This window comes from Cyanistes caeruleus, chromosome 24, assembly GCF_971803275.1.
Source record: "Cyanistes caeruleus chromosome 24, bCyaCae1.hap1.1, whole genome shotgun sequence".
In the NCBI taxonomy this organism is placed as follows: domain Eukaryota; kingdom Metazoa; phylum Chordata; class Aves; order Passeriformes; family Paridae; genus Cyanistes; species Cyanistes caeruleus.
In genome coordinates, this window is record NC_141724.1 from 4,365,192 (window position 1) to 4,387,418 (window position 22,227).

Sequence of the window (22,227 nt, forward strand, 5' to 3'; positions counted from 1 at the left end):
TTTACATGGAACATATAAAATACTTAAATATAGCACTTGTATTCTTATTCAATTAGTCTGTATGTCTTGTTTTTTTCTGTAGAAATATAGTTCAATCAAGCTGTAAAAAGATTAATAAAAAACAAAACAAACTTGAAATTGTGACATGTGTTTATTTAGATTTTTCAAGCTGGATTTAAAAACAATTCAGTACTTCACAAAGAGCAGAAGGGCAGGATGCAGCAGCTCGTTCTCTGCCCAGCCTGAGATCTGCTGCAATAGTCCAGAATTCTGCTCTGGGGACAACACAATGAAAAAAACTTCTTGCAAGCATTGATCTTCTTCTTATCATGGACAAGCTCTTGGGGCTTTTGAATTTATTTTGAGCAAAATATTCAATAGTCTCTGTTAAGCCCCATCACTGCTCACTGCCAGGATAAACCAGGGAAGGGAAAAATTAGCTTTACCATGTCTCATTGGAGAGATTTAAGTGCATTTAAAATATATTGAATATCTCATTATTCCTGATCAAATCCAATCAGATTGCAAAGCCAGAGCAGAAGTCCCCAGAGCCCAGAGCACCAACAGCACTAAACCCCCTTGTTTTATACACCTGGATGGCTTCAGGCTTTCATTTCTTCTGTCCCAAGGCTTGGGTTTACTCCCTGCTGCTTCCAGTATCATTGCAGCATCTCAGACCCAGCTGGGCTCCTTTTCTGCCTCTTTTCTTGGCCTGATTTTGCTCTCTAAAAGTGCTAAAGTTCTCTGAGAAGTATTTTGGAGGGCTGGTGTGCTCAGGGGGAATGGCAGGGGGTCCTCCACAGCATCCAAGGACGATCAGGCAAGGAAGACACTCAGGGAAAGAGGAGGTGTCCATGGACGGTTTTGATGCTTTTCTGGCTGTTGGTGCAGTTTCAAATCAATGTGTGGGGTGTCTGTCCATCACCAGCAGCAGCCCTTTTTCTTCTGGGGTGCCTGTGGTACCTCTTCTGCCTTATTTTTCAATTTATCTTCACGAACTTTGAGAAACCTGAGAGAAAAGGAAGCAAATTAGCTGGGTATTTCCCCCCTGTTTTGTATTGCTGTGCTGTTGGTCTTGACAAGCCAACAAGAGGCTCAGCATGGCTAAAAGGAGTCAGGATCCTTCCAGGTCCATGTGATCGGAGAGCTGTGGATGTTGTTAAAAATGCCAGCCTAAATCAAATCACAGGCAGAACTTGTTTCAGTCAGGCCAGGGAGAAATCAGCAGCATCCCCAAAAGGGTTTTATTCACCTCCTTGCAATGCTGGTTGTTCAGGAGATAAGTTAGGGCACTGCTAAGTGCTCATCCCAGCATGTGCTGCCCTGAGTTTTCCCTGACATTTAGGCATGGAGTCTCTGGTGACAGTGACATCCCTGTATCTGGAGTTTAAAAAGCAGGGAGGGAGCCAATTAAGTTGAGGACAGCTGGAAAAATCCAAGCACACAGCTCACCTGATGAAGCTGACCATGGACTCGAAGACGTTGTGGCCCGAGGCAGCGCTGCACTCATAAAACATGAGCTGATGCTCCTAGAAGACACAGACCCCGAATAGAAATGTAATGTTCTTGCGCTGGAACATTAAATTCCCACTTAATATGGGAATAAATAGCCATGGGACAGTCCCTGTCAAGGGGAAATAGGAGGGAATCAAGGAAACAAATAACTCAATAACTTATTTACTAGAATATAAGGGTGAAATCTCTAATTTCTGGTTGCTACAACACCAGCTTTTAATACCAAGGAAAAGGCTGAGTGTGCAGACTGAAGAATTTGTGATGCCCTCTGGTAATGGGAGCAAACACAGAGGCATAACTAGATGTTCCCAACTCTTTTGTTCCCTACCAGTTTGGGAAAATAAACATCTATCCCTCATCTCCATTTGTAAAACTGGTCCGTGGATTCTGGCCCAAATCCCATTAGCTTTAAAATTAGGTCAGTAAAGGTGAAATTCTTTTCATTCTCCTCACCTAATTTTTATTTGCCATCTATATTTGAAGAGATGAATCAAACTTTGATAATTTCCATATCTTTAAACCAGAAGAGGGCTCAGTGGGTTTATTATTTTTTATGATGCTGGGAAGATACTCAACACTTCACAGCAAAGACAAGCAGAGCTGCAAATGTTTTAATTTACAAACCCAGTTCCATAAACCAATTTACTCAGGTTGTGCTGAGGCAAAATTAAAGAAAAACAAGGCAGGGAAGGGTGAGAGATGTGTTCAGAGAACATTTTGGCAACCACTGATGCATGAGGGGTAAATTAAGGGCTTTCTCCTTTCTCCAGCTCCTCAGGTTGGTGGTGTCCCCGCCTCGCTTGAGTGGCTGTGCTTCACCACCTACCTTGGCCAGGCATTCACCCTCCTTTGTAGGGACCTGTCTCTGGGCAGCACAGTCGGTTTTGTTCCCAAGAAGCAGAACAGCAACTCCATCCTCTGCTGCTTCCTGAGTGAGAATGAAGGGAAGATCAGGACAGCTTCAAAATCTTCCTTGAATCCCAGCTGGCCACATTGTCTCCACATGTCCTGGAACACCATGACTGACACCCATGGATTTGGGCTAATAACAAAACTTTAAATTCTTAAATAAGTTCAACAGCATTTAAGATTTATGTTTTTTTCCTTAAATCATCTGCCCATGTCTGGATGACAGAGGACAGAGCACTGGATGAGTTACACTTGTAACGAATTCCTTTGTTCTCAACTGCAGCAGCCCCTCTGAAGGTGCTCTGGCTGTGATTTACAGGCACTGAGCAAGGCAATATCCTATTTTGTTTCAGCATTTTTAAACACTGGCTTTGTGTCAACTAGAAATCTCTGAAAAGAAGTTTTTAATAAGCTTTGAATCACCTCCCATTCCCCAGGATTCAAAGTGGACTATTATTGATGTAAAAGCAACATTTTCCATTCATTTGCACTAGTGTTTAATTGCTTAAGAGTTGATCATTACCCTACTGATGCCATCAACAAATTACCCTGGGAAACATTGCCAGCATGGGAAAGATATCTGCATCTGACTTAAATCCTCCACGAAAAATTATTTTATCATGAAAGCAGTGCAGAGTACCCTTTCCAAAGGGCTTGGCCACTCCTATCAGTCCCAAGAGCCAGGGACCTCCCTCACCTGGATGCAGCTGAGCCAGTAGCGCACGTCAGAGAAGGAGTACTCGGAGGTGATGTCGTACATCAGCACCACCCCATCCGCCTTCCTGAAGAACTGCTTGGTCATGCTGTGGTACCTGTGGGCATTTTGGATGATCACCAGCATGGTCTAAGGAGGTTCTGCCTAGGAGTGATGTGACATCCTAGTGGAAAAGGTGGGAATGCAGGTCTACAAGGCAAGCCCCAGATTTGGCTCCTGTCCTGATGGCAGGGGCTGTAGGAACAGCCTGAGTGCTGGTTTTATCTTAATTACTTCCTTTATTATGCTTTATCAGATCACATACCGTACAGAGTCCCTCCTTGAGCAACTTCACCTTTGCTTAGCAAAGCCAAGTATATTCATTGCCCCTAAACTTCATAGAAAAAAAAACAACTCAGGTTGTGTCCTTAAGCAGCACAGCACCTCACCTTTCCTGACCAGCTGAGTCCCACAGGCGGAGAGCAAAGCGCTTGTTATCCACAACGAGGTTTTTGATCTGATAATCCAGTCCTGGAAGACACAAAAGAGGATATTTTGATAGTGTAGAGTTCTGCCCTGTGACAGAAAATGGATAGAGAAGAAATGTCATGCAGGGTAGTCTGAGTCTGCAGCTCCAGGGGTTGGTCCCAAGTGAACCTCTGCCTTTTAGATGTTTAATTGTTGGATTTTGGGAAGGTGTCTCATCGCATGATGAATAAAACCAGGTTGGAGAAGAGAGGAGAATGGAGCTGAAAGGCAAAGCAGAGAGGAAAGCACTAGGCTGCTGTCGCTGGTGCCCACCAGGAGGAGCAGCATTTCCTGCCCATGAGCATCCAGGCATGGGGACTTGGTGGTTGTGGTTGGCCCCTGGGGACCGCTTGTACAACACGCTTGGCATGAGCTGTAACAGGATGTGGTGACCTCCAGCAGCCTGCGGGGTGGAGGAAAGGGAATTGCAGCCATGATCCAAGCAAGTGCTCGGAGAGGGGCTGGAGGAGACCTACCCACTGTGGCGGTGAGGTGGGGGTTGAAGGTGTCAGCGTGCAAACGGTACAGGAACGACGTTTTGCCCACATGAGAGTCCCCAATGAACAGCACGTTGTAGAGGTGGTCTGGGTCCAGGGCAGCTTTGGAACAACCCCTTGGAGCAGCTCCTGCCCCACCTGCAGTCACAGCCCCTGGCTCTTCTGGGCTGGAATCACCTTCTTGGCTCATTTTCTGACCAAACTCTTGCATCTTCTCTCTTTGACCAAGCAGGTCTTTGCTCTGTTCTCCCAAGAGCTGCCTTTGCCACAGTGAGTTGTCTCTGAGGACCAGCCCCAGCTGATCCCTCCCGGCATCTTCTGGTCGCACTGTGTGCAGTGTTGATGCTGGTGGCAGCCCTTGCTTTGGATGCTCAGCAGGTCCAGCAGCCGTGTGCTCCAGTGTCATCGCGGGTGGTGTCTCCCTCTCTGGCTGTTGGGCCACTGTGTGAAGCCTCCCCTCATGTCCCTGTGCTGAAACCTGCTCCTGAAGCTCCCTTTGAGCTGCCTGTCCCGGAGCACAAAGCTGCCACGCATCTGGAATGAGAACATCCTCCTGCATCATTGTTTCCAGCTTTAGGGGGCTGATTTGTAACAGCACCTCAGAGACCAGGGAAGTCAATGCAGCATCATCATGGCCCTGGTTTAGTCCTACACCCTGAGTTTTCACTCCATTCCTTGCTCCTGCCTCCAGCCTCTCTCCCCGTGCCACTTCCAGACCATGAGCTCCATCCAGAGGCTTCCCCTCTGCAGGAGCCCTCTCTCCCTGCAGTAATTCCTGTTCCTCCAGAATCTCCCCCTTGGGACCAATGCATGCACCCAGATTTGCTTCCAGTCCAGGGCCCCCTGCAGCAGTGACAGGCTCAGGACACAAAGCAGCCCCAGTTGGAGAGGGCATATCTGCAGCAGCAGCTCCTTCCCATGGGTTTGCAGTGGGAGATGCACCCAGACCTGCCTCCAAACCTAGAGTCAGGCTCTGCTCCCCTTCCCACATCCCAGCTACACCCAGAGGTGTCAGATCTGCCTCTGTGTTCCTTCCTGAGCCTGATTTGGGCTTCTGCTGGTCTGTGAGAAGCTGCACATCAGCATCAGTGCTCTGATGTGTGTCCAGGCTTTCAGCCTCTTCCTGTGGCTGTACTCCTTCACCAGCCCCCTCTCCCTGTTGGCCTCGTGCTCCGTCTGGACCAAGCACAGAGTCTTGTGGCAGCCCATTCTCACCCTGTCCTTGTGCCCCATCCTCCTCCTCCTCATTCTGAATGGCTCTTCCCCACTCCCCTCCCCATGGAACCCCTGGGCCGAGACCCCCACACAGCTGCACATCTGCCTGGGCATCCTCTGCTTCCCCTTCCACGAAATCTGCTTTATCCCCCTGATCCAGGAGCTGCACCTCTGAACCCACACTCCCTCCCTGCTCTGTCCCTGAGGATCCAGCCTCACCCAAGGGCTGCAGATCTGCCTCTGTGCTCCCTCCTGGGCTCAGACTGAGCTCATCCCCCTCTGCAGTCAGCTGCACATGGGCACCACTGCTCTGGTCCTCAGTAGTGTCCAGGCTTTCAGCTTCTCCCCCTGGTTGTAGAGCTGCACCAGCGCCCTCTCCCTGATCCAGGCTCACTCCACTGGGATGGGGCACAGGCTCGTGTAGCAGCCTCTGCTCACCCTGTCCTTGTTCCCCATCCTCTTCCTCCTCAATCAGAATGGCTTTTCTACCCTCCCCTCCCCAAGAGGTTTCTGGGCTGAGAATCCCACACTGCTGCAGATCTGACTTGGCATCCTCTACCTCCCCTTCCACTAAATCTGCTTTATCCCCCTGATCCAGGGGCTGCACCTCTGAACCCACGCTCCCTCCCTGCTCTGTGCCCAGGGGTCCAGCCTCACCCAAGGGCTGCAGATCTGCCTCTGTGCTCCCTCCCGGGCTCAGACTGAGCTCATCCCCCTCTGCAGTCAGCTGCACATGGGCACCACTGCTCTGGTCCTCAGTAGTGTCCAGGCTTTCAGCCTCTTGCTGTGTTTGCATGTGTTCACCTGCCTCCTCTCCCTGCCTGTCCCCTGATCCCTGCAGATCAAGCACAGGCTCATGTGGCAGCTCACCCTCTTGCTGTCTTTGTGCTCCGTCCTCCTCCTCCTCAATGTGAACATTTGTTTCAATTTCTCTTCCCCACAGGACTCCTGAGCTGAGACCCTCTGGCGTATATTGCTGGGCAACCTCTGCCTCTCCTTCCACTAAATCTGCTTTATCCCCCTGATCCAGGGGCTGCACCTCTGAACCCACGCTCCCTCCCTGCTCTGTGCCCAGGGGTCCAGCCTCACCCAAGGGCTGCAGATCTGCCTCTGTGCTCCCTCCCGGGCTCAGACTGAGCTCATCCCCCTCTGCAGTCAGCTGCACATGGGCACCACTGCTCTGGTCCTCAGTAGTGTCCAGGCTTTCAGCTTCTCCCCCTGGTTGTAGAGCTGCACCAGCCCCCTCTCCCTGATCCAGGCTCACTCCACTGGGATGGGGCACAGGCTCGTGTGGCAGCCTCTGCTCACCCTGTCCTTGTTCCCCATCCTCTTCCTTTTTCTCTTGGAGCTGAACAGCTCCTTCCCCCTTCCCTCCCTGGGGGGTTTCTGGGCTGAGACCCCCCCACAGCTGCAGATCGGCCTCCACCAGTTCCAGTGCCTGAGACTTAACTGGGAACAGCCGACAGTTGTCTGGGCTGCCCACAGGTGTTTCTGCTGGGGAAGGACCCTCACTGTTCACTGCAGCAGCCCCCATTTCTTCTCCCAGCCCTACCTCTGGTTTCTCCTTCTCCAACTGCACACCTGGATCCACACCCCCTCCCTGCTGTGTCCCTGGGGATCCAGCCTCATTCCAGCCCTGCAGATCTGCCTCCACCTCTGCCAGCAGCTCCACGTTGGTGCTGCTGTGAGCCTCCATCAGTTCCACATCTGTTCCCTTGCAGGAATGATCCACATCTGCTCCTCCTTGGCCGTGGGTGGGTGGCACAGCCACTGCCAGTGGCTCCAGAGAGCCCGCGCTCCCTCTCCACCCTGCACCTCCCATGGCACACTCACCCTGCAGCTGCTGCTCTGCCTCTCTGAGCTCTGCTTCCTCCACCTCCTCTTCCTCGCCCCTGGCTCTGCTGCTCCCTGCAAGCTCAGCTTGGGCTGGCAGCACCTCCAGTGCCTTGGAGTCTGTGGTCTCTCCCCAGGGCTGCACCTCTGTCCTGGCACACTCCTTGTCCAGCACTCCTGGGCCAGGAGCCACTGTCACTCCAGGGACACCACCCCCATGGGCTGCTTCCACTTGTGCCTCACCCCAGGATGGTGGCTCTGGCCCCAGGTGCTCTCCCAGCCCAGTTTCCAGTTTCCCAGGGAGCCCCAGTGCTGGGTCAGCCCGTTCCTGCAGCACTGTGCCTGGCTCCTGAACAGCCTCAGTCCTGCCTGGCTGCTGCTCATCCATGGCAAGGCACTGTCCTGCTGCCACGCCCTCCTGCCCAGCCTCAGGTGGTCTCAGACCTGCCTCCAAATTTTCTCTCAGGCTTATCTTCACTTCCTCAGCTTCTTCCAGGAGCTGTGGTTTTGCCCAAGCTGTTTTTTCCTGTAGCCACCCTGCTCCCTCCACCTCCATCAGCACCTGCTCTCCTGCCTCCATGCTCTCTCCCAGATGCTCAGCCACATTTAGCACCATCTCCTCCACATCAGCACCCTTTCCTTGCAGGAATAACATCCTCTGTGCCTCCTCTGGGCTGTCTCCCTGCTCTGCCCCTGACTCCTGAGCCGTGCAGTGCTCAGCTCCCGTGGACGCACCAGCCTGTGTCACATCCAGAGCATGAAGCTCAGCTGTGGCTGCTCCCTCTTGCAGGTCTCCTTCCAGCAGCTCATGATGGACATTTCCAGGAAGGGTCTCCTGCAGGACCCCAGGGGTTGTTTCATGAGCTGTGGCTGCCTCTGACCCCGTTTGGGGCTCAGCATTGTCCCAGGGGTGACAGGGCATGTCTGCCAGGGCATGGGATGCACCCACTGCCTGTGCCTTCAGATGTTTGCTCAGAGCTGCTATTGCATCATTCATCTCTCTTAGCAAAGAGCTTTGGTCAGAGACACCTTCCTCTTTCAGAGATTCTGGGAAGGGGTCCTCTTCTGCAGAGCTTGCTGTCCGTGGGGCTCCAGGAAGGTTTATTTCTGCTGGCAGCATTTCCCAAACCCTGGAAAGGGCAGAAAATGGGGGCAATGAACCAGCTCCCAGGTCAGGCTCCAGCTCTCTCCCATCCCCAGTCAGTCCCAGAGGGTCCCTGATCCCTCGCCCCATCCCTCTCCAAACCTGATTTTATTTCCCCTCTGGGTGCACTTGGAGTCCACACAGGCAGCAATGGGAGCAAGGGAAAGGGGGATGCACACACAGGCAGCCAGACCCAGGGCTGCATCCTGGCCTCTTCCCAGTACCCGGATTGACATTATCAGACAGGAAAAGGCAACTCACAACCAGGTACAGCAAGTTCCTGAGCCAAAGGAGGGATGAGCTGGGATAAGAGGTGTAAGCTCCAGGGTGAGAGATGAGTGGGTGGGAGAGGAGTGCTCAAAGGACAAAAGATCATTGTTTGCCTGGGAAGGGTGGAGGATGGAGGGAGGGCCTGGGGCTCAGCCCCACCTCACAGACCCCAGGAGCACACATGGGAGCAGCAGGACCCCTTACACTTGGTGGGTGCTCTTGGCTTTGCTCTCGCTGCTCTGGGATCCCAGCCTGATCCTCATCTCGGAGCGGAACTGCTCGCTCTTCCCAGGACTCAGCTGTGGGGAGCAGGGTGGGAAGAGGAACACTAGGTGAGGGAGAATATCCACCTGGAACAATGTGGAACTCTCCAGCAGGGATCCAGCTGTACCCACCCAAAATCCTGGGGGTACAAAAAGTAAGGTGCTGCAACCCTTTCCCTTCCCAAACATCTGCACCAGCCCTGTTTGAGAGAGCTTTTAGGGGAGGCAGTGCTGCAGGAGCACCCTGTGCTCTTGAGCTCCTCAGCAGTCCCAAATGGAACAGCACAAGGCCCTGGACACCCTGCCCTGCCCCCAGCTGCAGTACCTGTGGGGACATTGGCACCTCGATGGGTAACTCTGCCACCACTCTGTCCCTGCAAACACAGAGCACAAGGGTCAAAACGGGAGCTCCATCCTCTTCACCACATCCACCCCTGCACCAGGGCTGTCAGGGTAGTGAGAGAGCAGCAAAACCCACAATCTTGGATCAGACCTACTGAGCCCTCCTGGCTGAAGAACACCCCCATCTCTCTGGCACTGCCCTCCAGGGACACATGGTGCCGATAGTCCTGCCTTTTCCTCTGATGCTTTGCACACCAAGCCATGATTAACCTCAAGCACCATGATGGCTGAGGCCCATCCAGGAAGAAATGATGTGTGTGGGGACACAGGGTCACTCAGCTGCTCACCCGGGCTCCCCCATGTGCTGCCAAACCACTGTAGCCCTCATTGTCCTCAGGTGGCCCTGGGTCTGCTGCAGCTGCTGGTGCAGGTGCTGCAGGTGATGCTCCAGTGCCCGGTTGCTCTGCTCCAGCTGCTGGTTTTCCATGCTGGTGACCTGCTGGGAGCTGTGGAGGCTGTGGCAGCGCCGCTCCAGCTGTGGGATGGCAACCAGGACACTCAGAGCCCACCAAAATCCCCTCCCACACACAATAATTCAAACCTCCTCCTCCTGCCCCGGGGCTGTGACACCCCCGTCCCCTGAGGATGGTGGGTGGGAAACTCAACTCGTGTCCTCTGGGGATGGAGGGGAGTGTGGGGAGGGTCCTGTGTGACAGGGTGCTGGGGACACCCCGGGATCAGCCCTGCAGCACCGTGGGGTTGTTCCAGCACAGCCCAGAGACCCCTGAGCCACAAAGCGGGGTTGGCTCCTGCCCACCTCCATCTGCGCCGTGACCAAGCGCTGCAGCTCCCTCTGGCTGGCATCCAGCACTCGCTGCAGCTCCTCGCCCTGCTGCTGCCCCCGGGCCGTGCTCTGCGGTGGCACAGGGACGCTGGCACCCTCTCCCCCAGCTGCCGAGGGGGTTTGGGGTGCTGGGTCCCCCCGGCACGGACAAGGGGGACAGGAGCAGCAGGGACCCACCTGCTGCTGCAGCCGCAGCTGTTCCTGCTGGATCTGCTGCTCCAGGGCCTCGCAGAGCTGCTGCACGTCCTTGTCGTGCTCGGCCACACGCCTGTGGCGACAGCGGGCTGTGAGACCCCGCTACAGGGGGAGCAGGACCCTGGGAGCCCACAGTGCCCTCGGCAGCCTCAGGCTGCGGTGGGTGTGCCCGGAGGGTGTCACCCAGCACGGAGGTGTCCGGCAGTCCGACCCGGCCCTTTTGCCATCCCATCCATGACTGCAGAGGGAGCCCGACCCCAAACATCAGCCAAACCTCTGCTCCGGCCGCTGGTGGGTATGCTGAAAGCACCCAGGCCCTCCAGGGCCCCATCCCTGTCCCATCCCTCCTGTCCTGTCCCCTGGGGTGACTCACTTGTTCAGAGTCAGCTCCAAAGCCTCCTTCTCGCTCCTGGCTTCTTGGATGCGGTGCCTCATCTTGGCCAGGAAGTCCTCCAGATTGTCCAGCAGCTGGGGCTCATCCTGCCGCAGCTTCACCCAGAGCTGCCAGATCTCCTGTCTGCAGGGAGAGGTGTTTTGGGGTGAGCATCCCCCCAGAACCCCCGAAGTCAGGCCAGCTAAGTCATTTAACTCACACATTTTTGAGATGTGCGAGGACCGATGAGCCCTGGGGTCACTGGGACCCTGCTCCTGTGCTCAGGCCAAGGCATTCCTGGGCTCCCTGCCTGGGTGGGGTCTCCTGTCCCAAGCCTGTCCCCGTCCATCCATCGTGCAGGACACCCGTGGGTGCCAAGCAGGGCACTTACTCTTCAGAGAGGTTTTCTGTGCCCAGCTGCTCCATAAAGGCAGCGAAGTGTCTGCGCTCCTCGCTGTCCCCCCCTTCCAGCGCCGGGGCGGGCAGGACCAGCCGGACCCTGCGGGACGCTGTCTTCCGCCGCCGGTGCTCCCTGGAAGCTGTTTGGGAGCTCAGGAACTGCCCTGCTGACAGATATCCCAAATCCTCAGTGCCCAGGCAGGGCAACAGCAAAGCCCAAACCCCAGCGCTTCCCCCTCCACAGCTTCAACAAAGGGGTTCAGCACAACAGGGCCCTGCAGCAGGTGAGCCAAGGGCTGAGAGCTGGTCATGGGGAGGATTCATCCCATGCCACGCTGCAAAGGCAGAGCTTCACATCCCCAGCAGAGCCCCAGGACTGTGTCCAGGATTAGCCCGGCCTGCACTTACGGAGCCCGGCCGTGAACTCCTCTGTGCCCAAGCGGCCGGTGCCAGCTGCATCCAGCCCATCAAACACCAGCTCCAGCTCCTCCCTGCTGCACGGCAACCCTTCCACCTGCAGCTTCTAAAACCAGAGCAAATCAGGGTAAAAACCCACCCGTGACACCATCTCCAGTCACCCTGGCAGTGCTGGACCCCAGGAGATGCCCCCATCCTCACCTGCACGTCCGAGCGGGTGATGACCCCCCCCTGCTCCGTGGCCCGGTGGCTGAGGAGGTGCTGCACCCTCTGCACTATCTCAGATGCCCATGGTGGCTCCTCACCAGGGCTGGGTGCTGGTGCTGGGGCCTCCCTGGAGCTCTCAGGCAGCTGCTTGCGCCGGCTGGAGCCCAAGCGCCGGCCCTTGGCGGCCGCCCGGCGCTCGGACATGGCTCTGTCCTCACCACACACCTTTGCTCCAGCCTGGTGGAGAGGGACCAAGCTGGAAATTCATTTTGCTGCTGTCCAGAACCCCCAGTTGCTGAGGAGGGTTTGCAGCAGGAAGGGAAGCCCTTATCTCCAAGTGCATGGTGCAAATGGAGCCTGGATCAGCAGCAGCTGTCCCAGGGGCTCCCAGCCCAGCTCCCAGCTGCTGAACAGCTTCTCCTGCCACCAGCCAAGCACCCATCCCAAATCTCCCTGTGCTCTTTCCTGGATGTGGAGGATGCACAGGGCACCAGAACCAGCAAAGGCCACCCAGGAGGTGACACAGCCAGGAGGTGACACCAGCAAAGGACCAGCCGAGGTGATGCTGGAGGTGTGAGCAGGAAGTGCTGGTTCCACCTGCTTTCTCAGAGCTCAGCAGCCCTTTTAAAATTCCTCCCCCAGTTTTCACAGCCGTGAGTCACCTCCGGGCACAGGGCACGAGGGCTCAGGAGGTTTCCATCATGCTGCTGCTCGCCCAGGCTTGTGGGGCCTGGACTGGGCATCCCCAGTGCCCTGTCCCCACGGTGGGTGGCCGTGTCACCAACAGCCACCATGCCACCCCCAAGAGGGGCTGTTCTTTGCGTGGCAAAGCTGAAACTCTGAGGGAAGGAAACCACAGCCGTGGGGAGCGGTGATGCAGAGCTGGGGCTGTGCTTGGTCTGGCTGAGCCCAGCTCTGCACTCCCAGCCTGGGGAGATGCCAGCTCCTCCAGCCCTCTGCCCCCTCCTTTTGCCATGAGAAACAGATCCTGTAAAATCCCAGGAATGGGGAACAGGGCCCAAAACCAGCCCCAGACCCTTGAAGCCAGAGGGTCTTGTGGAATTGCTAGAGTCCCACAGGACCAGAAACAGCTTTGTGGTGGTCCCAGCCTCTAAGACAGCAGAAGTGGGAGCTCTGGGGGGCAGGGGGGTTATTTAAGGCATGGAGAAGCCCTTGGGTACCTGTCCCAGCCCCAGGGCAGGTGAGCTGAGCCTACCACATGATGGAGGCACTGAACAAGCAGGGGGGTGGGATGGGATGGGATGGGATGGGATGGGATGGGATGGGATGGGATGGGATGGGAATTATGCCCCCCCCCAGCCAAGCAGGGCCCCCCATGGCATCACCAGCTCTCAGTGTCCTCCCTCCACAGCTCCCTGTGCTGCTCCCAGCCCTCAGAAAGGGACAGCCACAGTCCCTCACAGGCAGCAGGAAAATCCCCTTTGGATCACCAACAGCAAGAAAAACCTTTTATTTCCCTCCCTTTTCTACTTCTTAAGGTGATGCCTGAGTTATCCCCAGGGCAGCAGGACTTACCCTCCCCACTTGCCAAGAGGGATCCTCAGTTGGAGCACACGAGGCCGAGGGGCTCCCCAGGCCAGGGGGTCTCCGGTCCCACCCCGAGGGTGCCCGAGCTGCCCCGTGGCCCCGCTCTTGTCTCTCTTACCCAAGGCACTTTCCGTTCTGACACTCAACTGCCGGTGCTCACACATTTCCTGTTTGCTGCGCTGCAAGTGGGGTGTGGGAAGGACCCATCAGAGGGTCACGCTGCCCCCAAAGTCCTCAGATCCCAGGGCAGCTCTGCAAAGGCACTGCCAGTGCCATTGGGAAGGGCAGAAAAGTCCCCACCCTGTCCTGGTTTGCAATAGTCTGGGGCTGGGGGGTGTTTGGAGTGAGGGGAAGAACAGCAGATGAACAGCAAATGTTGTTTTAAGACTCCAAATAACACAAAATACAAGATTAGTTGTAACTCCCGGATTATAACATCCTGCCAAAGACAGAACAACCTGAAAATACCCCCCTGTGGAGGTTCTTTTGCCCCAGAATTTGAAGATCTTCCCCCTGTGCTGTTCTCTGATGGTTTTATAAGGCTCCTGCCAGAATTATAAACTTGGCTTTAAACCCAGCAGCAAACCCACTGCCTGCCCGTGGGCTGCAAGCACTCAGCTTCCTGAGGGATCAGATGGACCACAGGCATTTTTCCTGCCCTTTAGCTGCAAAATGTGAAGAGAACTCAGGCAGGAGGAAACACTGGTATCTCTAGGGCATAATTCAAACTAACATCCCCTGGCTCAGAGCAGATCTGAGCCCAGGCTCGCAGGGCAGGAGCTGTGGGGTGGAAGCTGATGCCCCAACCCTAAACTGGTGAAATCCCTCACTGGGAACCAGCCACACCCTGCTCGTTTGCTGTTTAACCTAACGGAGCTCGGGTCCATCCACTCCATCAGGGCATTTATGGGCCAGATAAAAGCTTGGCTGCTTCTTCTCCACACTCTGGGCAAAGCTGGTTCTGCTTACCCCAAACTGAAGCATTCCTTCGGTCGGGCTGGGGGCCTCAGCGTGTCCTGCAACCCTCTGCAATGTTTGTTGCTGCACACAGAAGGCTGGATTTGGCTTTGCTTCCCCCAAAGATTTGAGGAGAAAAATTTCCCTTTTGAAGGGAAAACCCTAAATATCCCTGGGAGAGCTTGATTTGTGCCCTCTGCCCAGCAAGACTCTGGCATCATGCTTCCAGCACCGGGACCAGAAGCAGCCATGGGAGGGCACAGCCCAGGAGGGAGGGTAAGACACAGGAGGGAGGGTAAAATCCAAAAGGGAGGGTAAGATTCAGGAGGGCAGGTAAGATCCAACCCCAGTGAGATGCTGGAAGGTGTCAGTGAAAGGGGACTGAGCATGGACAATGGAAGGGAACCACCTGAACCTTCCTCTGTGGGGGTTTGATCATCCCTGCTCTGTGCTGAGGCTGGGCTGGGAACAGCAGAACACAGCCTGGGCTGAAAGTGGGAGGTTTCCACCCATTCCCCAGCTGCAGGGAGCCCATCACTGTTTTGTGTCCCCAAGCTGGGGACACAGTCCTGGAGTGTCCCAGGGACTCAGAGCTCAAGACCTGGTGCCCAGCTCCCTCTCCCCAGCGCCACAAACACCGACAAGGGGGTTTCACTGATTCCTTTCTCGTTTCTATTTCTCATTTCCTTCACTGTCACTGCTCCTGGCAAATGGGAGGGGACAGCAGAGGGGAGCTCCTGGCAGCAGCCAGGGGGCTTTGGAAGGACTGACGTAAGGGGAAAGATTACAGGGGCTAAATCTGTAGGGTTTGACTCAGCAGCAGCTCAAAGGCTGAGTGTGTGTCAAGGGGCACAGGCCTGCACACTCCACACTCCACAGAAAGGCAAATGCTTTAGGGAGCCTAAGCTGAACAATGACAGGACGTTGTTCATTGCCATCAACTTTATTTTCATCTGGATCCTCTGCAAATCAGGTCATTTCTCACATTGACCAGACCCTGAGTCTGCATCCAAGCCTTGCTCAGGGTCCTCCAAGGAAGCAGCCAGTGGCAGAGACATCCCTGACTCCCAGGGGATCTCAGTCCCACCCAGGAAATGCCACTGCACATTTCTACCACATGCTCCTGTGCCCCCATCCCACAGCCTGGGTCACCCTTGTGGGCCCCTTTGAAGGGCCAAGGGAGGGGAGCAGCTTGCCCATGGCCAATGGCCACTGGCACCACGGGACAGGGTCCCAGAGGGGAACAGGGAATGATGGGGACAACAGGGGTCCTGCAGGGCCATCCCACACAGGTGACACCAGCCACTGTCACCAGGGAATGGGGTCAAGCACAGAGGTTGTGGCAAGGATTTATCCCTCTTAGCCCCCACAGAGGGATCCCCAGCCCCTGGAACACCCTCCTCCCCAGCCAGCCCCTGCTCCCAATCATCCTCATTAACACAGAAATCCTTTGCACAGCTGTTTATTCAGAGTTAACACTTCCAGACAAACAGGTATTTCCCCTTTCCCCACATACACTTAATAGCATTATTTTAAATATAAATAAACATTTAGTGCTGGGAGCTTGGCAGCTTCACCGACAGCAAAGTGCATCGTGGTGCAAGGTGGGAGATCAACCCTGTCCCTTTCCTTCCTGGGACCATCTTGCACCAATTTCCCGAGTCCAAATCCAGCAGAGCAGGAGATGAACCCCATGAAAGTGCCGAGACTCATCCTTCAGTGCTGGAACTGAGCAGCCTCTGCTCCAGGCCATCCCCTGGTGCCAGAGCAGCGCCAGGTGAGGTCCTCTCCCCACCAGCCCCAAAGAAGAAAAAGTCCAGGAAAATAAGCTACAATTCCTTATTTCAACATCATCCCTGCTGCTGAGCAGGGCTTCTTCCTAGAGGAGCCAAACAGAGCCAGAGCAGGGGCTCCCCAGCCTGGTGTCAGTGTTGAGGGAGGCAGGGATGTGGGCATAGGCAGCACCACACAAGAAGCCAACAATAAGTGGGGTTTGGGGCCAGCAGAGTGCAGAGGATCCCAAAGTCTCCCAGGGGCAGTGCTGGTCCCCTGGTGGCTGTTCCTGGTGAGTCACTCCAAGGAAGGGCTGTCCAGGGAACAGCTTCCTCTCCCCAGAGCCCTGGAAGGAGCAGCCTCCACATCACCCTGCTCCCACACACGGACAAGTGCTCGGGTCCGTCCTGCTGGGGCACAGGGCCACCCGCATGTGCCAGCAGCCAGGGTGTCCCAGGGCTCTACAATCCACACCAGTGACTTTTCTTGAAGGTATCTGGTGCCACCAGGTGGTTGGAACACAAGTGTCCCCCTAGGACCAGCCCCTAGGCAGGGGATGGAGCACAGCTAGGCAGCAGGATGGCACAAGGACGGCGTTTGGACCCACAGGCACAGGGCAGAGGACACTTTCTGCAGGCAGGGCAGTGCCTTTATCCCACCAGGCCCATCTCAGTCCTCCTCCAGCCCCGTCGTGGGGCTCCTCCTCTACATTGCACACAGTGAAGGTCCCTCAGGACCCCAGAGCTACTCATAAATAGGGAACTAAAGACTCTACATCGCTTTGTACAGATAGCACAGCACAGGCTGGGGGAGCCACGTCCCCCCGGCGTCGGCAGCTGCCCCAGCGAGTCACGGCCGGGGCCGCGCAGGGACAATCCTCCGCTTGGCACTGTAGAAGTCTGAAAGGAAGAGGGAAAGGGTTGGAAAGTGTCTCCAGCCCGCTGGGAGCAGCAGGACAGGAAGAAGGACGTGTCCCCAGGAAGGCACCCCAAAATCAGCCCAGCTGGATTTCACCTTCAAGCCCCCATGCAAAGCTGCTGGAGAGCAGAGATGTAAATCTGAATTATCTCTGCTTGTCTCATGTGCAATTCCACTCCAGGCCCTGACCATGGAGGATAGGAAGAAATTTTTCACTGTGAGGGAGGTGAGACACTGGCACAGGCTGCTCACAGAGGTTCTAGATGCCCCAACCATGGAAATGTTCAAAGCCAGGTTGGATAAAGGCTTTGAACAACCTGGTCAGTGGTCAGTGCCCGTGCGACTTTAAAGAAGATCTTTAAGGTCCATTCCAACCCCTAAATATTCTGTGACTCTGTGGTTGGGTCAGGCCATTGGAATTGAAGATGATGAATTTGGGGGCATCTTCAGCTATAAAACCCAAAGGCCCAATGCCAGACCCCTGCACAAACCCCAGCATCCGAAAGGCACCCAGCTGTTGGCCTCTTTCCCTTTGGCAGATGGGCTCTGCTTCCCTAGGAGAGATCCACAGAGGGTGGGACCCCTCCCCATGCCCAAGAACCAGGCAGGGCTCTGGTACCCAAGTCCCCTCTGTCTGTCCCTGCCATGACATCAGTGCCACCAAGCCCCCAGGGAGTGACACCAGCCCCAGCGCTCACCTTTGATCGTGGTCTGCCCACGTTTCAAACTCTGCAAGGAACCAGCCTTGTAAGCCTTCGAGCTCTGTTGAGACTCCTCAGGGCAAATCCTGCCAACATGGTCCTTGGGGGGGACCCTGTGGGCCAAGGAGCTCCTGTTGTCACTGCTGGTGACAGCCCTGACCAGGCTGTGAACCCCCTGGGGCGGCTGCTCAGCCACGAGGATCCTCTCCCACTTGAACGGCCCTTCCAAGGGAGTCTCCGTCTCAAAGTCGAAGTTCCAGCGCTGCTGAGCTTCTTCCAGCTGCTGTCTTATCTTGTCCTCAAAGTCATGCTGGAGCTGCTCGTGGTCCACAGGGCCAAAGAGGTTCCTGCACACCTTGCTGCTGCATGGGGTCTGCCCAGCCCTGCTCTGGGACAGCGGCATCGTGGCGGCTGCGGGGAAACCAGAGCCAGTTACAGGGGTTGGGAGGGCAAGAGCAAACACGGGAGAGTGCTGGCTACCAGGGCAAAGCACATGGTAGCCAAGGGGGGATGAGCTGGGCTGGGTCTGCACTGAGGCAGCCCAGAGGGGACTGACATCTCGACTCTGACTTTGGAGATTTTAGCAGAGGCTTGAGCACGGCTGAGGTCAGACACAGCCCAGTGCAACACAGGAGGGTGGGGAAGGTGCAGATGTCGACATTCCCTATTCCTCCTCCAGCAGGCAAAGCCCTGCCAGGTCAGAGCATCCAGCACCTCATGCTGCCACAGGCCCCACTCACAACACTCCTCAGAGCCACACCAGAATGATGCTCCCCTGGTCCCCAGACACTGCCCAACCTGCTTATTCCCACTTCCATGCAGGCAAGGGCAAGTTGGCACACGGGCAAGTGAAGCAACAGGATGTTTTTCTGGCCAGTTTCTTCATCTCAAGAACCCAGACCCGGTGGTAAGGAAACCTTCAAGCAACTGCAAGAACATGCCACAAGCTTGACCACTTTGTTAACCACCCTCCTTATCTGCAAGGAGCTCTTGGGTAACCAGAAACAAGACCTTGTTTGTTTTTTTTCAAATCGGTGCCAAAAGCCTTGACCTTCCCAGTAAATGACAAAGCCTTTCCATCCCATTTCCATCCATCCCATCCAAGCAGTCCTTCCCCTGACACACGTGTGGGGACAGTGGCCCCCTCACTACACCCCCACTTATGAGGAACCAGAATGAGAATTGTTAAGGTTGGAAAACACCTCCGAGATCGAGTCCAGCTGATAAGAGTCAGCACTGCTCTGGGATTTGAGTTTTCAGAGCTAAGGCTTGCCCCCGTGGGGACAGCCACACTCATTAAATCAGCTTTAAAAAAGAAGATTCATAGCTCCCATTTCCCACCTAATCTGGGACTTCCAAAGCCAGGCCACAGAAGATCCTCCCCATCCCCAAACTTCCCCATGAAGTGAGTTCTCAGCCTCCCGCAGGGAAGATTTCACCCCAAATTCTGGACTGCCTGTGCCACACTGTCTTCCCCACATTCCACTCCTTGAAGCAAGGAACGACTGGATGTGGCACTCAGAGCTCTGGTCCAGTTTACCAGGTGAGGATCGGTCAGTGGCTGGACTCGAGGATCTTGGAGGTCTTTCCCAACCTGAATGATTCAACGATCCCGTTACGGCACGGCACCGCAGGGTGTGCTGCTGGGCAGTGGGGAGTGCCCAGCCCGGGGCTGGGGGGCCACGTTCAGTTCCTGGGGCCACCCCCGTGGGCACCCTGTGCTCAGACTCAGCATCCCCGAGTAAAAATAGAAATCCAGCTTCCTATCTCCGGGCAGTCTGAGCACACTGACAAGGGTGACCTCACTGCCAGGCAAGTCCCAGCATGTCCAGGCAAGTCCGGGCAGGTAGCGGGAGAGGGACACGTTCCGTCACCCTGATCAGACACCCCCAGCCCTCCCCGCCCGCGTCACGAGCCGATGTCCCCATCCTCAGGTCACCGACGCGACTCAGGTGCCAGCCTGGAGCCTCAAGATAGCACCGCACCCTGAGTCACGGCCGCGGATTGCCAAAGCCACCGATGGGGGAAGGACCGGGGCCGGGTCATCGTCCCCTCCCTCCCCCGGCGCTGCTGCCGCTTCCAGCGACCTCTGCCCAGCAAGAGCCCCGGGGCTCCCGGCCGGGAACCCCGAGATTTGGGCGAGGAAGCGGCAGGTGCACCGCCACATCAAAACTTCTTCCAGCCGAGCCGGGTGATGTGAGCACCCCTGGGGGACACCCAGCGGGGCTCCACAGACACCTGCGACACCCAGGACCAGTCACACCAGTTCGGGGAAGGCTGGGCGAGCAGGAGGGGCTGAGGTTCGGGAGTGGCTGAAGCCGCTGATGCCGCGCAGAGAACGCCCGGCTCATGGCACCGATGGGCCCGGGGGGGCTGGCACGGGGGTGGCCGGTCCCCGCCCGGCCCCGCAGGATGCTCGGCGGCGGGGCCGGGCCCGCACCGCACCCTGCCCCGCATCGAGCACCCTGCCCCGCATCGAGCACCAAGCACCCTGCCCCGCACCCCGCATCGAGCACCCTGCCCCGCACCGCACCCTGCATCGAGCACCCTGCCCCGCACCCCGCATCGAGCACCCTGCCCCGCACCCCGCATCGAGCACCCTGCCCCGCACCCCGCACCGAGCACCCTGCCCCGCACCGCGAGGGGGCGAGCGCGACTCAGACCGGGGGCTCCCGGGGGCTCCGCACCGGCAGCCCCGGCACCGGCAGCCCCGGCACCGGCAGCCCCGGCACCGGCACCGGGCGCGGCCCCGCTCTCTCCCAGCGCTGTGATCGCGGCCCCAGGCGGAGCCGCCCCCGCTACGACGCTTTCCCCGCTCCAGGCACCGGGGCTGCCCGGGGAAAGCGGCGCTCGCTCCCTCCCCGGGCAGGAAGGGCCGGAGCCGCCAGGCGCTGCCCCCGCCCGGCCCCGCCCGCACTCACCGCCGTCTCTCCGCGCGTCTGGCGGTGCCGGCTCCGTCCCCGCCTTTAATAGCGGGGAGCGGGGAGCGGGGAGCGGGGCGGGGCCGGGCGCCGGTCCCGGCGTCTCCCGGGATTTCCCTCCCGCCCCGCCCCGGACCGGCCCCACGGCAGCTGCCCCGCTCCTACCGTGCCCTCTCACACCCCCCGCCGCTTTCGCTCCGTCCTCGGTGTCGGGAATGTGCCCAGGGGAGACCCGGGCATGCCAGGACCATGGCACCGGGACCCCCTTCCTAGGGAGGGCGGGTCCTGTGTCAGGGGATACAGGGACACCCCCTCCTTGAGGAGTGCGAGGACGCCCCTATAGCAGGAGATGGAGGGACCCCCATCAGGGGATAGGGGGAACTCCTTCCTAGGTGGGTGTAGGCACCCGGCATCAGGGACCGGAGGGAAACAGCCAGGAGATACAGGGCGCTCCTTCGTGGGAGGTGCAGTGACCTCCCCCAGCAGGGAATACAGGGACACCCCCCATGAGGAAATTCAGAGACCCCCTTCCTAGAGGGGCAGGGGACAGGGAGACGCCCCCATGAGGGATGCAGGGAGCGCCTCGTTAGAGGGTACAAGGAGGCCCTGGCAATGGATCCAGGGATGCCACATTCCAGCCGGGAGATGCCGGAGTTCAGCCGGCTCAAAGGGCTCCGCTCGCTGTCCCACTCACCCACTGTAGGAAGGAGATGAATGGATTAAGGAAGGGGTGGCTCAGCCCCTCGGGGTGCCAACCCGAGAACCACACGGTGATGATTCTCCTCTGGCCCCGAGGCACTGCCCAACCTGCCCCAGGCCACCCTGGCCTCTCCAGCTGGATTGTCTCCTCCAGGCCTGGCTCTGCTCCACCAGCAGAACCCCAGCACCCGCTGTGGGTGGAAAAAAAAAGTGTTTGGAGTAGGATCTGCTGCTCTGAGTCCTGCAGATGTCCAGGCAGGGATGAGGAGGGGGAACAAGTCTGTGCATGTCCTGCAGGAACCTGTGGCAAGGATTTGAGGGGATCTGTGGCTTAGCTGGAAAATGCATCCAAGTCCACAGGCAGGAAAGGTGGGAAGCCAGGGCAGCTTCTGCTGGGGTTACTCTGTGGGCCTGGAGGGCACCTGCCCCGCAGGGAGGAGGGAAGGGATGCCCTCGGAGCAAGCACAGCCGGGCACAGGGGCCGTGTCCTGCAGCCCCTCCCAGCCCAGACCTCACGGCTCACAGGGACAAACACAACCTGCTCCCCTGGGCACAAGGAGGTGACAGCACAATTCCAAGTGACAAAGGCCACGTTAAAGTGATCTCTTGGGAATGCCAGGTCTCCTCGAAAGCTCCTGGAGGCAGCAGGTGCCGGGGAGCTGAGGAGGACCCTTGGTGTGCAGACCACTCCTGCTTTTTCCAGCTGGACCAGTAGCTCCCCACTGTCCAGAGCAGCTGGAAAATATGTTTGGGCATGTTTGGCTGGAGGCTGCCATATGCTGCAGGATTTTGCAATCACTCATCCCCACTCTGTGGGGCTGGGCTTGTGCCAAGGTGCTGGGATTTGGATCAGTGGTGGCTGCTTAGCCCCTGGCTGCCTCCAGACAGGCACAGTGGGATGGACATGAAAGGTGAAATGAGGATGGGGAATGGGAAATCTTAAATTCATGCTACACACTGCTGAAAATCCATCCTGGAAAGCTGCAATCTGGACTTAAAGGCTCCAAAATTCATCCTGTCCTTCTGTTTGTAAGAGGCAGGGAGAGGAGGGGGCAAGTTGGGACA

General features: G+C 57.0%; 3 protein-coding genes across 5 annotated transcripts; all 3 read right to left on the bottom strand.

The window, feature by feature from the left end:
* Positions 1 to 132: 132 nt before the first annotated feature.
* RAB44 (RAB44, member RAS oncogene family) lies at positions 133 to 14,044 on the bottom strand. 3 transcript variants are annotated; one of them, XM_086862231.1, is made up of 17 exons: positions 13,182 to 14,044; positions 11,640 to 11,882; positions 11,430 to 11,544; positions 11,014 to 11,185; positions 10,623 to 10,766; positions 10,232 to 10,322; positions 10,028 to 10,123; positions 9,558 to 9,745; positions 9,194 to 9,242; positions 8,810 to 8,904; positions 7,927 to 8,321; positions 4,123 to 4,677; positions 3,568 to 3,649; positions 3,122 to 3,236; positions 2,342 to 2,443; positions 1,453 to 1,529; positions 133 to 1,009 (listed from the first exon to the last, which is right to left on the bottom strand). In XM_086862231.1, exons 2-17 carry the CDS (start codon positions 11,847 to 11,849, stop codon positions 922 to 924), a joined length of 2,574 nt encoding a protein of 857 aa, XP_086718357.1. In that variant the 5' UTR covers positions 11,850 to 11,882; positions 13,182 to 14,044; the 3' UTR covers positions 133 to 921. The 3 variants fall into 3 exon arrangements, with proteins under 3 accessions (XP_086718357.1, XP_086718358.1, XP_086718359.1); XM_086862232.1 differs by lacking the exon at positions 10,028 to 10,123; XM_086862233.1 differs by lacking the exons at positions 7,927 to 8,321; positions 8,810 to 8,904; positions 9,194 to 9,242; ... (6 more) ...; positions 11,640 to 11,882; positions 13,182 to 14,044 and adding an exon at positions 6,448 to 7,883.
* Positions 5,155 to 6,242, bottom strand: LOC147649423 (uncharacterized). The gene is made up of 2 exons (XM_086862002.1): positions 5,429 to 6,242; positions 5,155 to 5,319 (listed from the first exon to the last, which is right to left on the bottom strand). Exons 1-2 carry the CDS (start codon positions 6,152 to 6,154, stop codon positions 5,155 to 5,157), a joined length of 891 nt encoding a protein of 296 aa, XP_086718128.1. The 5' UTR covers positions 6,155 to 6,242.
* A 1,552-nt stretch (positions 14,045 to 15,596) lies between the features above and the next one.
* Positions 15,597 to 20,555, bottom strand: CDKN1A (cyclin dependent kinase inhibitor 1A). The gene is made up of 3 exons (XM_086862239.1): positions 20,464 to 20,555; positions 17,540 to 17,953; positions 15,597 to 16,822 (listed from the first exon to the last, which is right to left on the bottom strand). Exons 2-3 carry the CDS (start codon positions 17,943 to 17,945, stop codon positions 16,773 to 16,775), a joined length of 456 nt encoding a protein of 151 aa, XP_086718365.1. The 5' UTR covers positions 17,946 to 17,953; positions 20,464 to 20,555; the 3' UTR covers positions 15,597 to 16,772.
* Between the last annotated feature and the right edge of the window lie 1,672 nt (positions 20,556 to 22,227).

Coding starts and splice junctions, on each gene's coding strand:
- LOC147649423 (XM_086862002.1), bottom strand. CDS start 6,154: ATGCAAACACAGCAAGAGGCTGAAAGCCTGGACACTACTGAGGACCAG. Junction 5,320..5,428: donor GTGGGGGTCTCGGCCCAGGG/GTTCCATGGGGA, acceptor TGCTTGGTCCAG/ACGGAGCACGAGGCCAACAG.
- RAB44 (XM_086862231.1), bottom strand. CDS start 11,849: ATGTCCGAGCGCCGGGCGGCCGCCAAGGGCCGGCGCTTGGGCTCCAGC. Junction 10,767..11,013: donor ACAGAAAACCTCTCTGAAGA/GTAAGTGCCCTG, acceptor CTCTCCCTGCAG/ACAGGAGATCTGGCAGCTCT. Junction 1,010..1,452: donor TCCATGGTCAGCTTCATCAG/GTGAGCTGTGTG, acceptor CTTTTCTCTCAG/GTTTCTCAAAGTTCGTGAAG.
- CDKN1A (XM_086862239.1), bottom strand. CDS start 17,945: ATGCCGCTGTCCCAGAGCAGGGCTGGGCAGACCCCATGCAGCAGCAAG. Junction 16,823..17,539: donor TGGGCAGACCACGATCAAAG/GTGAGCGCTGGG, acceptor TCTTCCTTTCAG/ACTTCTACAGTGCCAAGCGG.